At 45.0% G+C, this 18,697-nt stretch overlaps 1 protein-coding gene across 1 annotated transcript in view; it reads left to right on the top strand.

Annotated features, from left to right (window-relative positions):
• Nucleotides 1-18,697, top strand: part of FER1L5 (fer-1 like family member 5) — a 53,170-nt gene that overhangs the window by 19,063 nt on the left and 15,410 nt on the right. Inside the window, exons 15-24 of the mRNA XM_049651430.1 lie at nucleotides 476-519; nucleotides 613-695; nucleotides 772-866; nucleotides 1,839-1,964; nucleotides 3,477-3,654; nucleotides 15,183-15,307; nucleotides 16,151-16,251; nucleotides 16,892-17,069; nucleotides 17,146-17,301; nucleotides 18,486-18,617. Of these exons, the coding sequence (XP_049507387.1) occupies nucleotides 476-519; nucleotides 613-695; nucleotides 772-866; nucleotides 1,839-1,964; nucleotides 3,477-3,654; nucleotides 15,183-15,307; nucleotides 16,151-16,251; nucleotides 16,892-17,069; nucleotides 17,146-17,301; nucleotides 18,486-18,617 (1,218 nt within the window). The remainder of the gene's footprint in view (nucleotides 1-475; nucleotides 520-612; nucleotides 696-771; nucleotides 867-1,838; nucleotides 1,965-3,476; nucleotides 3,655-15,182; nucleotides 15,308-16,150; nucleotides 16,252-16,891; nucleotides 17,070-17,145; nucleotides 17,302-18,485; nucleotides 18,618-18,697) is intronic.

The raw sequence follows: 18,697 nt of genomic DNA, 5'->3' as shown, positions 1-18,697 counted from the left end.
CTACTATTTACTCTCTGAGGAGATAGGTGTCTTGCTGTTTAAAAGTTAACTGCTAGTGGTGAAGAATGCATTTTAGGCCACAACCTCCATGCAAGACAGACTGGCACGCAACCTGCTTGGGATTCTCTCTCTCTTTCTCTCTCTGCCCTTCCCCTGCTCATGCTCTCTCATGTGCTCTCTCTTTCTCAAAATAAATAAGTAAACTTAAAAAAAAGAATAATAATACCAAAGCAACCATGGGACACACTCCTAGGCCTCTCCCAGGTCCTTTCAAGGGGCCCATGCAAGTGGGGAGTCCATAGCCACAGGCTTATATGTCCCCATGGTAAATTCATTTTGGCTGTGGTGACATGGCTTACTGATGATTGAGCCAGGCCTTGGACCCAGACCCAGAACTTCCCAGCTGCACTCAGTCTCCTTGAGGACCAGACCACTCAAACATGCACCCACTGCTGTTCTCGCTTTCCTCTTGCAGTTGCCCTGTCTCTCCAGCTACATCAAGTTCAGAGTCTTGGACTGGTGAGCCGCTGGGTAGAAGCTGAAAAACAAGTACAGGAGGAGAAAATCTGAGCTGGGCCAGCAGCTCAACCTGCAGACTATGTTTCTCTCCAGCCCCAAGAACAGGTGCCAGGATGAGATAGGGACTGTCAGTCTGTTCCTCAACCAAATCTCATCCACCGGAGCAGAAATAGAAGGCAAGCGATCCCCCAGGCCCCTGCCTCCTGCCCTTCTCCCACCTGGCCCTGTCGCCCTAACCCTTTCTTCTTGCAGGAATGTATTCTGGCTTCCTACCCTGTTTTGGCCCCAGCTTCCTGACTCTTCATGGGGGTAAAAAGGCCCCTTTCAGGATCCAGGAAGAAGACATTGTAAGCCTCTCATGACAGCTCTAGGGAACAGTGGAGGTAAAAACCAACCATTTGAAAGGTGCTGGGGCCTAGGACGTGACTGGGGAGGGCCCGGCCCTGGTTTCTGTCCATTATGCTATTAGAGGACATGTAATCTATGTGTAAATGACTATGTGTATATGGGACGTGTGTTGTGTCACAAGAAAGGAACAGATGGAGAACTCTGGGCATTCACTGAGAAAGGGTCATTGAGATGAAATGTCAGGTAAGATTTCCAGCAGGTGGAAAGGACATAGAAGACTAAAACAGCATAAGTAAATGTGGAAAGTACTGGGCTATTAAAGATTGGTGATAAATGCCAGGAGGCCAAGTCCAACTGGCTTAAAGGAAGGGAACAGGGCTGGGAAGAATTCTTGAGTGAGGATGAGCTGCAGGCACCAGGACCTCAATGCCATTAAGAGGCTAGCTCATTCATTCCATCTCTTGTCTCAGCTGCTTGTCAACCTGTGGCCTTCATCCTTTGCTACTTCAGTCAAGCCTCCCTGCTGGCCAGTGGCCATCCAAGCCTCTGATAGGGAAGGCCAGGGGAGCATTCTAATTAGCTGCCTTAGGTCATGTGTACTCTCCTTGGACCAATCACTGTTGCTAAGAAGGCGGGGCATGCCCTGATTTGCCAGGCTGGAAGCACAAACCCAGTAGTTATCACAGCCTCCTCCAAGCTGGAAGCATCTGCTGGGAATCGGTACTTTGATTTGATCAGCAGGTAAAATGCACGAAGAGGAGGAGTGGGCCTCAGTACAGAAGAGGGGTCAGGGCCCAGAGGTTTCTGGGCACAGCCATGTCTGGGGTGTCTGGAATTCTGCCCCTAGATTGTGGTCAGCCCTAGGCAGGAAGTTACTAGGCAATAGTGTCTTTGCTGCAAAGGTGTCAGGATAAATTTGGTCTTTTTTTTTCACATCCCTTTTGTCATTGTTTCCCTTCCTGTTGCCCTAGAATATTCCCAATGCTGTTAAGGATGGCTTAGCTTATCGAGGCCGGATCTTCCTGGAGTTATTCACCAACCTCAGTCCTCATCAAGATGTTAAGAAGGATCTCTCCTCTGAAGTAACCAATATAGAGGTAACTACAGGAAAAGGTAACTCAGGAGTAAAGAGTCCCTCTGCCCACCCCAAATCTACTGCGGGTCCTGTTCCTGACACTGCAGAGGCCCTGGCCACAAGCTGAATGACCTGTTGGGTACATGAGGACGTTTGGTCAACCCACCTGAGTCTTTATCAAGCCCCTATGGGGACTTCATGCTGCATCAGGCACCCGGTAAATACAAGATGAGGTTTCGGTTTAAGAAATGTGTAATCTAGTTAAGGAGAAATTATGTTCTAAGGAGTTTTTATTTCTTCCTGAAGGCTGGGGAAGACCACTGATGCAGGAAGGGGCAGGAGGAGCAGTGTTAAGAATAACCACCCACTTATTTTTAAAAAAATGGGAATACGGTCACAGGGAAGGAGAGCCTGAGAGGAGGGAGCAAGTTCCAGAGACCTTTTGGACACAGAATGATCCGAGCCACAGACTAACAAGAAATAAGAAATGAGGCCAACTGCCCTAAGCTGATGCCCATTTTCTGCCTCAGGTGGCAAGGTGGTCAGGGGTGGCATGCACCAACATGGACTCCCTGAAGGAGAAGCAGGCCTGGGGGGTGGACGATGTAATCCCATCTTTGACATGTGCTTGTGAGACATCCATGAAGACCAGTCCCCGAGGCTGCTAGACAGATGGTGTGTTGTCAGCACACCGGGATCTGAACACAGGGTTGTGGAGGAACTGCCTGGGAGGAGTGGGCTGGTGAAAGAGTGCCACAGCCTAAGGCAGGTTGAGGAAGAGGAGGGGCTTGCAGAAGAGACTGAGGAGGAGTCTGCAAAGGAGAGCACTGAGGCAGCCCCCTGAAGAAAGAGTTGCCAGACTGCATGCGTGTGAGGGAGAAACTGCATGCAAACTGTGCATACAGGCAAGTGCATCGAAACTTGGCCGGAAAATAGAAGGAGACAAGATCAGGTGGTAGCTAAATAGAGGCTCAGAAGTGAGGAGGGTTATTTTTTATGACAGGGGAGACGAGCTAGTGAACAGACTGGGTGAGTGCAAGAAGAGGGCAGGGGTTGGCCACAGAAATAAGAGCAGCTGACCTGGTAGATGGAGGACCTCGAGCATATGTGGGAGGAGGCAGTTAGAGAAGGGCTCAGAGCAGATGTGTGTGTGTATGTCACCTTCATCACACCCCTGCCCACACTCATTCCATCAGGGGAGGGCGTTTAGGCAAAATGGGAAGGGATGAGGTGGCCCAAGTCAGAGCCTAGTCTGGCCCTCTCTGCCTCAGAGGGAGAAGCCTCCTTTTCAGGAAGGAAAGGAACCACAGCTGACTGGGAGGAGGGGGCCAGGTGATAGAGGTCCTGGGAGGAACTGCCCTTGAGCGGGAGTCAAAGCAGGATTTGAAGGGGGCGGGTTTCAAAGATGGTCACCAGTTCACCCTGAAGAGAAGCAAAGATGACTTTGAAAGAAACAGGGCACCTCATCTTTGCCTCCCTGCGTATCTATGTAGCCTTGGCTTATGTACTGGGGATGTGGGGGTTCTTGTTTTAGAAGCACCACAACCGCCAAAAGTATGGGCTGTGCGTCATCTTCCTTTCCTGTACCATGATGCCCAACTTTAAGGACCTGATCCAATTCGAGGTCAGCATTGGCCACTATGGGAACAAGACAGACCTGAGTTACAAGCCTCTCGTCTCAACCACACAGTACAGCCCAGTGATATATGATGGTAATAGTCAGATCCAACCAAAGAATAGAGAGCATCCACTGCATGCCAGGCTTGTGCTTGGCCCTTTTAAGGGTATTAGCTCATGGAACATTCATAGGTATTGTTAACCCACATGTCACACATGAGGAAAATGAGCTTTGGGGAGGTGAAGTCACCTGCCAAACATTGCACAGCTAGCAGGCAGTGAGCCCATGACAGGAGTTAAAAGTAGGTGTTTGTGTCAAGTCCTTCTCTACAGTAAGTTCCACACTACAACTTTGCCAACCCCATATTCTTCCCTACTACTCTGAACCACCCCTGATCCATCCATGCAACTATCTTCTGCTACTTGTCTTCCCACCTTCTATCCATCCATTAATCCACTCATCCACCCTTTCATCCATTATCTCCCACCCATCCACTGTCCCAAACAGCCAGCCTCCCTTCCATCCATTCATCCATTCATCCAATATATACTTATTAAACACCTATACCGGACACAATAGAGTAGCAGTTCTCAAAGTGCAGTCCCTGGGCCAGGCATCAGCATCACCTTGGAACTTTTAGAAATGCAGATTCTTGGCCCCACCTCAGTTCTACAGAATCAGAAAATCTGGGAATGATGCCCTGCGATCTGTGTTTTGACAAGCCCTTCACGTGATTCAGATGCATGCTAGAGTTTGAGAGCCACTGTTCTAGAGGAATACTGCCTCCCCTTCCACTTCAACAGCTTTGCAGTCTCATTGCCCATTGAGAGCCTTTCTGTGCTTAAAAAAACTTCCCTGGTTTTTTAAGAACAGCTTATTGAAATAGAATTCACACACTATACAATTCATCCACGTATAGTATGCAATTCAGTTGTTCTTAGTGTATTCACGGAATTGGGCAACCATCTCGTTGATTCTAGAACATTTTCATCATTCCAGAAAGAAACCCTGTACCCACTAGCAGTCACTCGCTATTTCTCCCCTATGTCCCCAAACTCAGGCAACCACTAATCTACTTTCTGTCTCTATGAGTTTCCTATTCTGGACATTTTGCCATACACATGGATTCACAATATGTAGTCCTTGGAGTCTGGCTTCTTTCACTTAGCATAATGGTCTACTTATTTTTAAATTATGATGTATACAAAAGTACAGTAAATGTATGTATACAATTTAAAGAAAAATAAAATGAGTACCCCTGAACTCACTACCCAGCTTAAAAGATAGAAAATTGCCAGCACTTAGAAGTTCCCTGTATGCTCTTCCCACATCCATTTACCCACAAAATAACCACAATCCTGACCCTCATGATAATCACTCCCTTACTCTACTTTTCAATTTTTACCACCTATGTAGGCAACTCTAAACAGCATACTATTTTTGCATTTTGTTCGAGTGGAATTTTGTAGTCTATATTCATCTATTTTCCATCTTTTGCTCCATATTAATTTTTTTCATGTTGGTGTGTGTAGCTGAAGTTCATTTTCACTTCTGTATATGTTCTACTGTATGATTATAACACTAATTATGTGGTATATGTAGACATTTGGGATGTGTCTTCTTTTCCTACTATAATAATTTTGTTATAAACATTCTTGTACATGTCTCCTGGTCTCAAGTGCAAGACTTCCTCTAAATTATATACCCTGGAGTGAAAGAGAGATTCAAAGCAAAAGTAATTATACCAAATTACACTCTCATCAGCATATGAGAATTCCTATTACTCCGCTTTCTCACCAGTACTTGATGTTGCCCAGCCTTTTCATTTTTGCCAATCTGATGGATGTAAAATGGTATCTTATAAGATCTTGATTTGCATTTTCCTAATTATTAATGGAGGATGAGTGCCTTTTCATGTGTTTACAAACATTTGTTTTTCTCATCTGTAAAAAGCCTATTAATATGTCTTATCCATTATTCTATTAGGCTTGTCTTTTTCGTATTGACTTTACATTATATTTTCTGGGAACGATCCTTTGTCAATGGGTGTATTGGAAGTATCTTCCCTAAGTTTGGGGCTTTTCATTCTCTTAATGATGATTTTTTATTTGTTTAATTGAGATATTGTTTGCAAACTATAAAATGCACATATTTTAAGTATGCAATTTGATGCATTTTGACAAATACATATACCTATGTAACCACCATGGGCAGAAAGTTCCATCACTCCAGAAAGCTGCCATATGCCCCTTTTCAGTCAATATCCCCAACCCCTGGGGGCAGTCACTGCTGTGCTATCACTGTATATTTGTTTTGCTTTTCCTACAACTTCATATATGTGAAATCATACATACAGTTCTCTTTCTATGGCTTCTTTGGCTCAGCATAGTATTCTGTGTTCATCCTACATCTATTCACATAGACAAATGTTTTGTTCCTTTTTATTTCTGATAGGTACTCCATAATGACCGTTTATTTCCCCATCCCCCTGTTTGTGGACATTTAGATTGATTCAACTTCTGGAGTATTATGAATAAAGCCACTGTAAACAGTCCCATACAAGTCTCTCTATGAACATGTGCTTGCATTTCTCTTGGCTACATACCTACAAATGGAATTTGGGGTGGTTTTAAAAAAAATTTTTTTTACATTTATTTTATTTTTGAGAGACAGAAAGAGACAGCATAAGCAGGGGAGGGGCAGAGAGAGAGCAGGAGACACAGAATCTGAAGCAAGCTCCAGGCTGCAACCTGTCAGCACAGAGCCCGATATGGGGCTCGAACCCACGAACCGTGAGATCATGATCTGAGCCGAAGTCGGACACTTAACCAACTGAGCCACCCAGGTACCCCTGGAATTTGGGTTTTAAAGAGAATAACAATCTTCCAAACTGTTTGTATTATTTTACATACCCACAGCAGTGTTTGAGAGTTGTACTTGCCCCCCACCCTTGCCAACTTTTGATACTGTTGACCTTTACATTTGAGTCATTCTAGAGGGTGTGATGTACATAATGGTAATTTTAATTTCCATTTCTCCAATCAGTAGCAATAGTGAGTGTCTTTTCATGTTCACCTATATTTCTGTAGTGAAGGCACTGTTCAAATCTTTTGCCAGTCTTTCACTGGGTTGTTTGGCTTTTTACATTGCATTCCAATAATTCTTTTGTATTTTGGATGCAAGTCCTTCGTCAGGTCTGTTTTGCTAATACGTTCCACTCTGTGGCTTGACTTTTCAATTTCCAAGCAGTGTCTTTTGAAGATAAAAAGTTTCTAATTTTGGTGAAGCAAATAAATTCTAATTTTGAGGGGCACCTGGCTGGCTCAGTCAGAAGAGCATGCAACCCTTGATCTCAGGTTCATGAGTTCAAGGCCCAGGTTGGGTGTAGAGATCATAAATAAATAAATAAATAAATAAATAAATAAAGTGAGATTATCTTTTCTTTTAAGTAATATACTATTTGGTCCAAGAAATACTGTCTACCTCAAGATCATGAGTATTCTCCTGTGTTTCATTCTACAAGCTTTATAATTTTAGCTTCTTTATTTAGGTTTATGATCTAACCTGACTTGATTTTTGTATATGGTGTGAGGTCAGGTTCTTATTTCTATAAAGATAACCAATTCAGTAACATTTGCTGGGGAAAAAAAACTATTAATTTCCACTTACAATTACTCTGACACCTTTGTTGAAAATTGATTAACCATATGTTGTGGGTCTCTTTCTAGAATCATTGTTCTGTTCCATTGATCTGTCTTTATGCTGATACCACACTGTTTTGATTACTATAGCTCTAAAGCAAGTCTTGAAATCAGTTTGTGTAAGTCTTCCAACTTTGTTATTCTTTTACAAAATAATACAATTTCTGGCTATTCTCGTTCCTTTCCATTTTCATGTAAACTTTAGCATCAGCTTGACAATTTCTACAAAAAGCCTGCTGGAATTTTCCTATCTTCTTTTGTTCTAATCAAGTGTTTTTTGTTTGTTTAGTTTTGGGGTTTTTTTTAGTATTATGCTCTATCTCCTCTCTGGCTATATATCTCTGGATTATTTGTAGCAGTTGGTCAAGAGATTGCAATATTGATCTTTAGTCTATCATCGTCTACCTTGAGTTAATATTATAACTACTTCACATATTTTATATATTCACATATAATTGTTATATATAAAATAAAATGCAATCATAATAGTATAATTGTATTTTCACCTTTGTTATTCATTTAGAGTTGGTTTGCTAATATTTTGTTTAGGATTCTTGCATCTGTATGAATAAGATTGATCTTTCTTGTAATTTTCTTTCTTGTAGTGTCCTTTGTTCGGTTTTTATATCAAAGTTATGCTAGCCTCATGAAATTGAGTAGCATTTCCTCTTTTTACTCACTAGGAGCATTTGGGTAAGACTGTAATTATCTGTTTCTTGAAAGTTTGATAGAACTCACCTCTAAATATAAGCCTGGTGTTTTTTTCTAATTGATTGATTTAAATACAGATTTATTTTAATTATTCAGCTTTTCTATTTCTTTTTAAGTCAATTTGGTAGGTTTAATTTATCTAGGAATTTATAAATTCCCTTCATGTAAGTTTTCAAAATTTTCAGCATAAAATTATTCATAGTATCTTTAAAGAATTTTTTTTTTGGCAAAATACACATAACATAAAATGTACCATTTTAACCATCTTTAGATATACAATTCAGTGGAATTAAGTACATTCACAATGTTGTGTCACTATCACCTCTATTTCTAGAACTCTTTCATCATCACAAACAGAAACTCTACCCTTTAGACAATAAATCCCCTTGTCCTCCTCCCCACAGCCCCTGGTAGCCTCTCTTCTACTTTTTGTTTCTCTAAATTTGCCTATACCTCATATGTGGAATCAAATAATATGTGTCCTTTGTGTTTGACTTATTTCACTTAGCATTTGTTTTCAAGGTTCATCCATGTTATAACATGTGTTAGAACTGCATTGCTTTTTATGGCTGAATAATATCCCTTGGTATGTACGTATCACATTTTGTTTATCCATTCATCTGTTGATGGACACATGGGTTGTTTCCACATTTTTGCTATTGCCTAAATTGTTTTAGCTATTAGCTATTAATAGCTAATAGCTATTAGCTGTTGTTTCCACAGTAACTGTTGTGAATAATGCTGCTTATGAACATCAGTGTACACATACCGGAGTCCCTGTTTTTAGTTATTTAGGGTTTATGCCTAGGAGTGGAAGCACTGGATCGTATAGTAATTCTGTTTAACTTTTTGAGGAACCACCAAACTATTTTCTACCATAGTTTCTTACTATTATCTATTTATCTCTGTAATATCTAAAAATAGCTGTCCTTACTTTATTCTTTGAGGGTATGGGCACACACGTGTGCTTTCTTTTCATAATTCTTGACAGACTTTTCCAATCTTTTACAAGTAATGCTGTCAAGATATAATCTTATTCACAAGTGAGTCACATGAGTCAGTATAACAGTAGGATAAATTTCCCAAAGTGAAATTGGTCAGTGTATTTGCATCTTGGCAGATATTACAAAACTGCCCTTTGTGCTGGGCATTTTCCCGTTTGCTGTCATCATCTCCAGCAAGGAGAGATTTTGCATGCTCTGTTCTATATCAAACTTCATTCTTGCCCTTCCTGCATCTACTCGGTATCTCAGAGCTGAACACCTGCAAACTACATTTCCCAGAGTCCCATGCCAGCTGATAAAAAGAGAAGATACTGTTCTGTTACACCTCTTCACCTCTTCACTCTGTCTTTCTGCCTCTCCCTCTCCCTCCTTCCCACCCCTGATTCAGGAGACATCTCTGGAAGTAGCTACATCCCTTCAAAGATCCCACCTTTGGCTGGCCCCTCCTCCATGGTTCCAGCCTTGGCCTGGCATCTGCTCCTCTGCCATGCCACCCACTAATGGCTGGACATCACCTTCTTAGTGACTCCAGCGCCCTGCACAGCTATCTCGATGATGAGGTGATATTGTGCACCTGTCTCTGGTCACACCACTGCCTCCATTTTGTTCCCTAGCCCTAGAAACAGAAGTCTCTTCCTCCTGTTATTAACATGAGAATAAGGTCACTTTCCCCTTCTTGATCTCTTGGCCCTTTCAACACATTAAATTCCTTCTATTTCCAATATCTGCCATGGTCTTTTTCTTTTCCTGGCTGTACCCTGACTGATAATCCTCCATAAACGTTGTACCATTCAACATTCCCACCAGCAATGTATGAGACCCTGATCAGTCTGGTAAGTGAAAAGAGGCATTTTGGTGTAGTTTTCATTTTTTTTTTCTGTTGTTATAAATGAAGTTGGGCATCTTTTCATATGTTTACAAGTCATTTGTGTTTCTCATTAATTTCCTGTTTATTTTCTCTTTTATTCTATTAGGATACTAGTTATTTTCTTATTGATTTCTAGGAACCCTTCATAGATGAGGGAGATTAAGCCCTTATGATATGACCTGTAAGTATTTCTCCCATATTTGTCTCATATCTTTGTCTATGGTGTTTAGGATTTTTTTTCCCATGAAGTCTTTTTTTTTTTATGTACTCAAATTACTTCTTTAATGGCTTCTGGTTTTTGAGTCATAATTAGAAAGGTCTTCTCCACTCCAGATTTATTAAGGAGAATTCTCTCATGTTTTGTTCTAGAAGTTTGTGGTTTCTTAAAAGTTTCATAACCAATACCTTCCCTTTTTCTGATATTTTTCCCCATAAATTTCTTGATCTTTTTGTCCAGCTCCCCAAATATCCTTTATTTTGCAAGTCTACTAACTTCACCAGGATATGTTGAAGTGTTGATCCTTTGGGGTCAGTTTTCCCTGGCACATGATGTACTCTTTCATGGATACAAGATTAGAATCTTATTCTGTTAGTAGTTTCTTTAGTGGTATATATATTTTTTACAGTTTTTTAATTGGATTGTATGTCTTCTTATTATGGGGTTATAAGAGTTCTTTATATATACTGGATACAAGTCTTTTATTAGGTATAAGATTTGCAAATAATCTGGCTTATCTTTTCATTTTCTTAACAGTATCTTTGAAGTGTGAATATCTTTAATTTGGAGGAAGTACAATTTTTTTCTTTTATGGTGTCATATCTGAGATCCCTTTGCCTAACCCAAGGTTATGAAGATTTTTCTCCCTATCTTCTAAAAGTTTTATACTTTTGGTTCTTATATTTAGCTGTATGATCCATTTTGAATTAATTTGTATATGAATGCAATTTTTCAAGCACCATTTGTTAAAAAGACTATCTCTAGGGGTACCTGGGTGGCTCAGTTGGTTGGGAGACCGACTTTGGCTCAGGTCATGATCTCGCAGTTTGTGAGTTCAAGCAGACTCTGTGCTGATTGCTCAGAGCCTGGAGCCTGCTTTGGATTCTACCTCTCTCTACCCCTCCCCTGCTCATGCTCTGTGTCTCTCTGTCTCTCAATAATAAATAAACATTAAAAAAATTTTTTTAATAAAAATAAAGACTTCTCTTCCCATGTGAGTCTTCTTTAGATATATATATATTTTTTTAATGTTTATTTATTTGTTTTGAGAGGGGGTATGGAGGGGCAGAGAGAGAAGGAGGGAAAATTCCAAGTGGGTTCCACTCTGTCAGCGCAGAACCCGACCTGGGGCTCGATCCCAAGAACTGTGAGATCATGACCTGAGCCGAAATCAAGAGTTGGACATTTAACCAACTGAGCCACCCAGGTGCCCCTTTTTAGTTATATCTTTAAATATTCTGTCCCATTGTTTAGGTTTTCTACTTCAGGGGCTTCATTTATGCACTTAACAGTTTTCCTTGGTTTTCTTCTGTATCCATCATCTTCTCCTTGATCCTTTTTGGCTCTTTATTTACATTTTATTTTGGTCACTCTTTTATTTCTATCCTTATTTCTATACCTCTCACCGGATTGTCTGCAGGGTCTAATCTCCCTTAGGCTTCTTTTTATGTTGTCTTCCTTCTAGGGTGTTTGTGTTTCTACTTCTACTTTTTGTCTGCATTTTGCCAGCTCACATTTCCTCCTCTGAGCCCTGAGTTTGTTCTGGGAGTGTATTTTTGCTGGCGCTTTCTGCACTCCGCTCCCATCCAGCTGTGCTTCCAGCTGTCTGTCTGGCTCATCGCTTCCCCGCAGGTGACTTCTGTTGCACTTCACCCCTTCCAGCTTCGGCTTTGAGGGCAATCATAGTTGCTTTTGGCAGCCCTTATGTGTATTTTGAGTCTGCAGATTATATCTGTCTCCTTGTTTTGCTGAAAATGGAGTTGTTTTCCTCCTCCTTGTTGCTTTTGTATGCCATCCAAGAGTAGAAGAAGAAAATTGCCATCTTGTATCTGCACGTTCATATCTGAGAACCCCAGTCCTGGACCTCTGCTCATTTACCATTGTAATGATTCATTCAGTGCCAGAGTCTGCAACTGGGGTCTGCCAACAATTCTGGAAAATTATAAGATATTTTCACTTTGAAAACTACTTTTTATCCTTGTCTCTTATAGCTCCTTCTCAAACGGACTCTATTCTCTGTGGAACTTGTCATTCTGTTCTTCGTATTTTTAAATTTCTCTTCCATATTTGCCATCTCTGTGAGCTGCATTCTGCATAACTTCTAGATCTTCTTGGAAGGGCCTTAGGTAACCCATATATTTAAGATGTTTTGGCAGCTCTTGATCCCTGATCCCCACTTTATTCTTCCCCATAGTATTTTCTACCATTTGACACACTGTATTTTAATGTATTTTTGTCTTTTTTGCCTCTACTATTCTTTAGGTTCTTAAGTAAACTTTTGATTCAGGGGCGCCTGGGTGGCTCAGTTGGTTAAGCGTCGGACTCTTGATTTCGGCTCAGGTCATGATCTCACAGTTCATGGGATTGAGCCCTGCATCGGGCTCCATGCTAACAGCCTGCTTAGGATTCTCTCTCTCCTGCTGTCTCTGCCCCTCCCGCTCTCACGTGCAATAGCTCTCTCTCTCAAAAAAAATAAACAAAAAAACTTTTGATTCAAGTATAACATAGCTACTGAAAAGTACACAAAGCAAAGCATCCAACTCAATGAATTATCACGAAGCAAACACACCCACGTAACAACATTCAGACCATGAAACAGAGTCCTGATATCCCAGAGGCTCCTTGAGCCTCTCTACCCCCAGCCCCACCAAGGGCACCACCCTCCTAACCTCCATTTTGTCTGGTGGTTAGGTTTATAAAAACAATCATATAGCATGCAGTCTTTTGTGTCTGGTTTCTTTTGCTCACCATTTTGTGAAATGCATTCACAAACCTAGATGTTGCTGGCTGTAGCTGTAGCTTGTTCTCATACTGTATAGTATTCCATTGTGCAAATATACCATAATTTATTTTTTCCTTCCATTACTGAGAGAGATTTTGGTGGTTTCCAGTTTTGGACTATTATGAACAGTGCTGCCATGAACATTTTGCACCCTGTCTTTTGATAATGTTGTGACCCCTTTCCGTTGGGTATATACCTGGAAGCAGAACTGCGAGGCTATGAGGTGCGTGGGTGGCTCAGTCGGTTGAGCACCCGAGGTTGACTCAGGTCGTGATCTTGCAGTTCGTGAGCTTGAGCCCCCCTTTGGGCTCTGTGCTGACAGCTCAGGGCCTGAAGCCTGCTTCAGATTCTGTGTGTCCCTCTCTCTCTCTGACTCTTCTTCCCTGCTTATGCTCTGTCTCTCTCTCAAAAATAAATAAACATTAAAAAAAAAAAAAAGAATGGTGGAACTGCAGGGCTAGAGAGTGTGTATATTGGTTCTGAGCTGCTTGTTTCTTGGAACTTTATCTGTAGGAAACCTTTGGGACTTTAAAGTTTCAACTCCAGAGAGGATTCTTTTGCTTCCTCCAGTTACCTGGGGCACTGCCAACTAAAGACCACTTTAAATTTTCTCCAGCCCACACAGGTGATACGAATGCAGAATACAACCTGTGTGAGGCTCCACTTAAAGTTACAAATGTTACAAATGAGAAAATGTCCTGCCCCCTCTACCTGGAGCTATGCTGGAGATAGGCCAGATTCCTCAGTGTTGTCTTCTGTGTGGTGGGTTATTTCTCCTTGACTGAGGGTTTAGGTTTTGGAGTGGCAGCTTTGCATGGCAGATTAGTTTGGTAAGGGCTGCCCTAACAAAGCACCACAAACTGGGTGGCTTAGCACAACAGGAGGCTTGTTCTCCATTCTGGAGGCTAGACATCCCAAATCAAGGCGTTCTTTGTTTTTTTATTTAGTTTTTTAATTTCCTTTTGAGATTTTTTTTAAGTTTATTTATTTATTTTGAGAGAGAGTGTGAACAGGGGAGGGGCAGAGAGAGAATCCCAAGCAGGCTCTGCACTGTCAGCATGGAGCCCGATGCAGGGCTCAAACCTACAACCCTGAGATCAAGAGTGACACGCTCTACCAACTCAGCCAGCCAAGCACCCCAGGCATCCTTCCGATGGATCTGAGGGAGAATCTGTTCCCAGCCTCTCTCCCAGCATCTGGTGGTTGCCTACAATCTTTGGTGCTCCTTGGCATGTAGACGCACCACTCCACCTCTGCCCTCTGTCTTCACGTGGTGTTCTTCCTCCGTCCCTGTGTCTTCACATGGCTGTCCTCTCTCTGTGCCCGTCTCTTCTTCTTATAGGAACATCTACATTGTGTTAAGGCTCCAGCCTACTCCGGATGACCTCATCTTGACTAATGACAGTTGCAATGACCCTATTTCCAAATAAAGTCACATTCTGAGGTAGTAGGGTTAGGACTTCAACATATCTGTATAGGGGACACAATTCAACCCATAACACATGGGGTCTCCTATTAGACTGCCCATTGTGGGCAGTGCCAGGCTTTCTCTGCTGAACCCCCTGCCCTGGCACTTGCCAAAGAGTTCTCCAAGATTTCCAGAAACTTAGAGGGCAAAAGCCAGCTTTGTTTTTGCTTGCCTCACAGGTTTTCTGCTCGCTCTTTATTTTGATTTCTGTAGACTTCTTTCCTTATATCAAGTCAGCAACACAATTCAGAAACATTTTTAAATGCATTTATGTTCCATCTAGCATTCCCCCCCCCCCACCTATTTCAATAAGGAACATGGCCAGAGAACTCAGTTTGCCAAACTCATCACTGGTTTTTATCCATCTTTGCTCTCCCGACCCCACGCCTCTGCACTGGCAGGCCCTTTATGTTAGATGTCTGCCCACTCCAGCCAAACCCTGGGTCTCCCCTCTGCCTTGCAGCCCACCCAGAAGGGAGACCCTACCTCAAGTCATGCCACCTGCCTTGGCATCTCGCCTGAGGTTAAGGGCATGGGGCTTTGGAGCTAGACACCTGAATTATGATCACCTGGCCGTGCCTAGATTTTCCCACATATAAAATGGGGACTTTTGAAAGGCGACATGACACCCTGAGCACAATGAATACTTGGTAAGGCCAGACATGTTCATCATAGTGCATACGTTCTCAACTGGCCACCAGCCCACCCTCTGGAGGGAGAGGTCCAATTAGGATTGTTAACAGATTGCAGGCATTCTTGAGGAATGGAATAGCTCAGGGAAGGTCCTCTGAGGGGGCGCAGTAAAAGGGGACTTCCCACAGTCCCTCAGACACCTCCCCCGCCTCCCACCCCCACCACGTCTGTGTCTCAGGAAACATCTACCATTATGTGCCCTGGTACAACACCAAGCCAGTGGTGGCCGTGACCTCCTACTGGGAGGACGTCAGCTCCCGCATGAACTGCCTCAACCTCCTTCACTTCATTCGGGACCGCCTGGTGAGTGGTGCAAGAGGGTGCAGGGGTAGGGCCGGGCCATGGATGGGAGGCTTTGGAAACTAAATCACAGTCCTAGGGAGCCGGTCACGCTCCTTGCTCACACACTCCGCACCAATGAAGATGGAAGTGTCCAGCACTGTGCTAGATACTGAAGACCCGAAGCTGAATAAACATAGCACCCAGCCCCACCACCGGGGAAGTCAGACATGCAAATAGCTACTATACAGAGGAGCTAGGGCTGGAGATACAGTACCCAGAGCTGTGGGGGCACAGAGATTAGGGGTGGGGGAGGGGAGACAAAGACAGGATAATCAGAGGAAGTGTTTGAAATGGAGGTAACATTTGAGGAGAGTCTTGAAGAATGAGTTTGCTGGTGGCGTGGTGGGGGTGCAGAGAAGGGAACAATGTGCAAAGCCATGTGACACGAAGTTCAGGGGTGGCAGGGACAAGGAGGTGATGTGGAAATAAGGCCAGAGAAACTGGAAGGGGTCAGATCACAAAAAGTGTTATGCATCTGTTAAGGAGGGAAGTCACTGAACAGTTTTAGGCAGGAGAGCCACCTTAGATAAGACTTTCTTGCACCTACAGAAGGGAAGCCCTGGGTCAAGACTATACCCCTTACAGTCCTGCCCTATCCTTCCACTTCCTGCCACTTATTCCATTGGGTCATGGAGAGGGTGCGTGAGGATCCCAGCCTTGCAAGGGCATGTGACAGCTTTGGACAGATATCCTCAGGTTACCCCAAAGGCCCCCAGGTCCTGACTGAAAACATCTCAGGCCAGTCGGCCCTGTAACCCCTCCCGGATGAGCCCCCATGCTCATTTCCTGTCTCCCGCTGGACAGAAAGCCAATCTGGACACCCTGAAGTCCATACGGAATCCGAAGGACCCCGCTCTGCTCCCCCAGTGGAAGAAGCTGCTGAGAGAACTGGTGGAGGACTGCAAGTAGGGGAGGAGCGCACTGCCCTGGGGCTGGGGCTGAGCCAGGTCAGGTTCACATGGGGTGGGGGTTCAGACCAGCACCCTACAGAACATCACCCAGCTCCTAACTCCTCAAGAAAGGGGTTCTGCTCAAATCTCTCTCAGGCTCAAAGTCCACAGGACATTGCTGCTTCTCCTCCCCCATTCAGGCCCTCTGGAAACTGGCCTTGGCCTCCCCACCCAGCCTTATCTGGCTGTCCCTATACACACACCTGATGCTCCTACCAACCCAGACCTCTCCCTGTCATCTTGACAAGCAACTTTTTCCCTGCTGCTGCTCCTGTCCACAGTGCCCTCCACAGGGCTCTGCCTGTTCTGGAAGATGCATCATAAGGCCTCTCCCAGCCCCAGCCCCACACCCCACTTGGATCTCCACCCCTACCCCCCAGGGCTTGGTTGACCCTTGTTTCTGGGCTCTCACCCACCTCCACAAGGGGCTCCCTGAGCACAGGTCTGTGGGAGGGGGTTCTCCTGAGAACCGGTGGGCCGGGCCATCAGGGGACAGGACAGGATCTCAAGTCTAAGAAGGGTACCTTGGCCTAAGGCATGGCAGGAGGTAAGATGGAGAGAGGCCCAGCCCCCTCTTTCCCGGTCCTGGCCACAGGCACCCTCTGCCCTGCATGACCCATCAGCACAGAGCCACCGAGCTGGACAAGAAGAGGTGGCAGCTCCGCAGCCTCCTCCTGCAGGAACTGGCCCAAAAGGCCAAGGAAGCCAAGCCCAGGAACATGGTGGCCACTGTGGAGAACTGGCTGTACCGCCTCAATGCCATGCTCCCTGAGGTAGGCGCTGGACATGCTGCTGGGGGAGGTGGGACTTGAAGCCTGCCGCAGGCCTGACACCATCCCGTCTCGGCAGCCCCAGGTGAGCCTCCCAGATGTGATGATCTGGCTGATGTCCAAGGGGCAGCGAGTGGCCTATGCACAGGTGCCTGCCCATAGCATCCTGTTCTCCCCGACAGGGGTTCTGCACTCTGGCAGGTTCTGTGGGAAGACACAGACCCTCTTCTTGCAGGTGGGAAAGCTGGGAATCCTCAGGCCATCCTGTTCCTCGGGGGAGGAAAGGGCCCAGAAACACCCCAAGAGAGAAGCCCTGAACTCTTGAGGCAGCCCCCATGAGTCTCCCTGAGGGCATGCCCACTTCGTCTCTCCTGGACCCTCTACCAGATAAAGTGGGGTTTAAAGAGTCTCCAGAGGAAGGCAGGGGACAATGACCACCATCATGTGGTTAATGCCAAGTCCACATCCCTCATAAGTGTTCCTCAAATTCATGTCTTCCCTCATCCTTACACTACACTTGGTCCAGTCCCTTCTCATCTCTCCCCTGAACCACGATTGGGTGCTTTCCAAAATATTTAATGTTTACATGGCTTGGGCACCAGCCCATCATATCAGATGCAGGCCATACATAAGGCTGGCTGACCAGCACTCCTGCCCTGATGACAGCCACTACTCCCAGCTTCTCCACCTCACCCCACCCCCACCCCCGGGAAGCAGGTGGGGAGCTCTCCCTCGCTCTTGATGTCCTTGGCTCCCCATTGCCTTCTGGAGAAGGCTCAACTGCCCTGGCTGGGCCCCAGCCCCTTCTCACTGCCATAACCTCCTTAGGGCTACATACTCTCAACAGGCTACTCTTGGCTTCCCCGCCCCCAAACCTGCCTGCCCTGTGCCCTTTCTACCATTGTGGAAGGGCCCTCCGATGCCCATCTGAGTCCCTCATCCTACAAGAACCACTGAGACTTGACTCCTGGCTTTACCACTCACTGGCTTGTGTGACCCCAGACCAACCCTTGACCATGTCCAGGTCTCAGTCTGCTCCTCTGTTAAATAGGCCTAGTGAAAATGATGCCCCACCCCACAATGGTAGTGTGTGAGGATCAGAGCATATGTCCATGTCACCACCATCACCACTCCTCTTTGGAGCCTTCCCAGGCTCCCTACGTGGCACTGCCCCTCTCCCCGCAACCCCACCAGCCTCTCTGTTATGCATGGGGTCACAGGTATAACCATCTGCTTGCCCTCTCCCTCTGGAAGGCAGGAACCCTGCATCATTCACTTTTAGCCCCAGCACCCCACTCAGTGGAAGGCCCCTGCTCCCAGGGTTCAGGGTGAAGGAGCAGGTGTGTGTCCGTCGCTCACCCGGGCCCCTGCCCCCTGGGGAACGTGTACCCCTGTGGGGTTGACCTGCCTCCGGTTCAGTACCCAGAGGGTGAAGGACAGAAGGACACGCTCCCGGCCCACCTCCGGGTCTGCATGTGGCTCGGCAATATCACAGACAGCAAGGATCTGCAGCTGCTCCGCCAGGGCGAAGTTGTCGTGTACGCGGAGACGGTAAGCGGCACCCGGGTAGGACAGAGCAGGGAGGTCAAGCTGCAAATAGCCTAGCACCAAAGGTGGAGAAAACGGTTACC

Source organism: Panthera uncia (assembly GCF_023721935.1).
Source record: "Panthera uncia isolate 11264 chromosome A3 unlocalized genomic scaffold, Puncia_PCG_1.0 HiC_scaffold_11, whole genome shotgun sequence".
In the NCBI taxonomy this organism is placed as follows: domain Eukaryota; kingdom Metazoa; phylum Chordata; class Mammalia; order Carnivora; family Felidae; genus Panthera; species Panthera uncia.
This window is presented reverse-complemented; position numbering and strand designations above follow the sequence as displayed.